The sequence below is a fragment of the Cariama cristata genome, unplaced genomic scaffold (genome assembly GCF_000690535.1).
Source record: "Cariama cristata isolate BGI_N322 unplaced genomic scaffold, ASM69053v1 C11210226, whole genome shotgun sequence".
NCBI classification, from domain to species: Eukaryota; Metazoa; Chordata; class Aves; order Cariamiformes; family Cariamidae; genus Cariama; species Cariama cristata.
This window is the reverse complement of record NW_009645653.1, coordinates 1,055-1,830: the sequence shown is the minus strand read 5'-3', so window position 1 is coordinate 1,830 and position 776 is coordinate 1,055. Positions and strand designations below refer to the sequence as shown.

The following is a 776-nucleotide window of genomic DNA, read 5'->3' as shown; positions in this document are numbered from 1 at the left end:
AGCAAGGCCAGTCCGCGGGTGTGGAGCGTCGGCCGGTCGATGGGGAGCGACCACGAGAGGCCGTGGCTGAAGGTGCTGCCGCTCAGTTTGCTGTGCACTGGGCTGCTGCTCTGGTGCGCGTTCAGGGAAGAAACGGACGTTGATGAGCGACTGGAAGCGGTTTTCTCCGGTCAGATCGCGGACTCTTCAGATGTGGCCCCAAAAAGCAATGCTCCCTTGCAACCGCAGAAGGAGAAATGAGGACGGGAGTGCGGCTGCAGTGAAGGAGCTGCCAGAATTTTGCTGGCGTCGACCTGGTTAAAAGCTGTACTGACGCTTTAATGGGATAACTTGTTTTTCCAGCCTGTCGGCAGCCTTATCTTACAAGCTTGATTCCTTCAGGTATCGTGCTACTTTCTGTGCTGGTCTTAGCTTGGTAATTCACACTGGTAGCGCAAGGAGTTTCTTTCTGGATTGCACAGTAGGGATGAACAAGATGTATTGCAAATCAGCTTGTATTTGAAGATACGTTTTATACAACCCATCTCTTTTCCATGGATCATTCTTCTTAGATGCACAGTGTATTAAAATATCAAAGCTGTAAGTCTGTAAAATTGCTGCTGAAGGTGACCTTCATTTGACATTTCGTTAGTCAGAGTATGTTCGACTTACATTGAAGACAACTGTGGGTGTATAATTCATTAATGTATGATTCTTTGAGTTCTGATTTTTTTGTAATTGTACTAAATAACATAGAAATTACCTTATTCAATCCTTAATGCATAGTTGGTGCTTGC

General features: G+C 46.0%; 1 protein-coding gene across 1 annotated transcript; it reads left to right on the top strand.

Annotated features, from left to right (window-relative positions):
• Positions 1 to 3: 3 nt before the first annotated feature.
• On the top strand, positions 4 to 240 carry LOC104168209 (chromosome unknown open reading frame, human C16orf91; the record flags this gene model as incomplete). Its single annotated transcript, XM_009708712.1, has 1 exon — positions 4 to 240. A coding segment is annotated over one exon (237 nt), but the record flags the coding sequence as incomplete, so codon positions are not given.
• Positions 241 to 776: the final 536 nt, after the last annotated feature.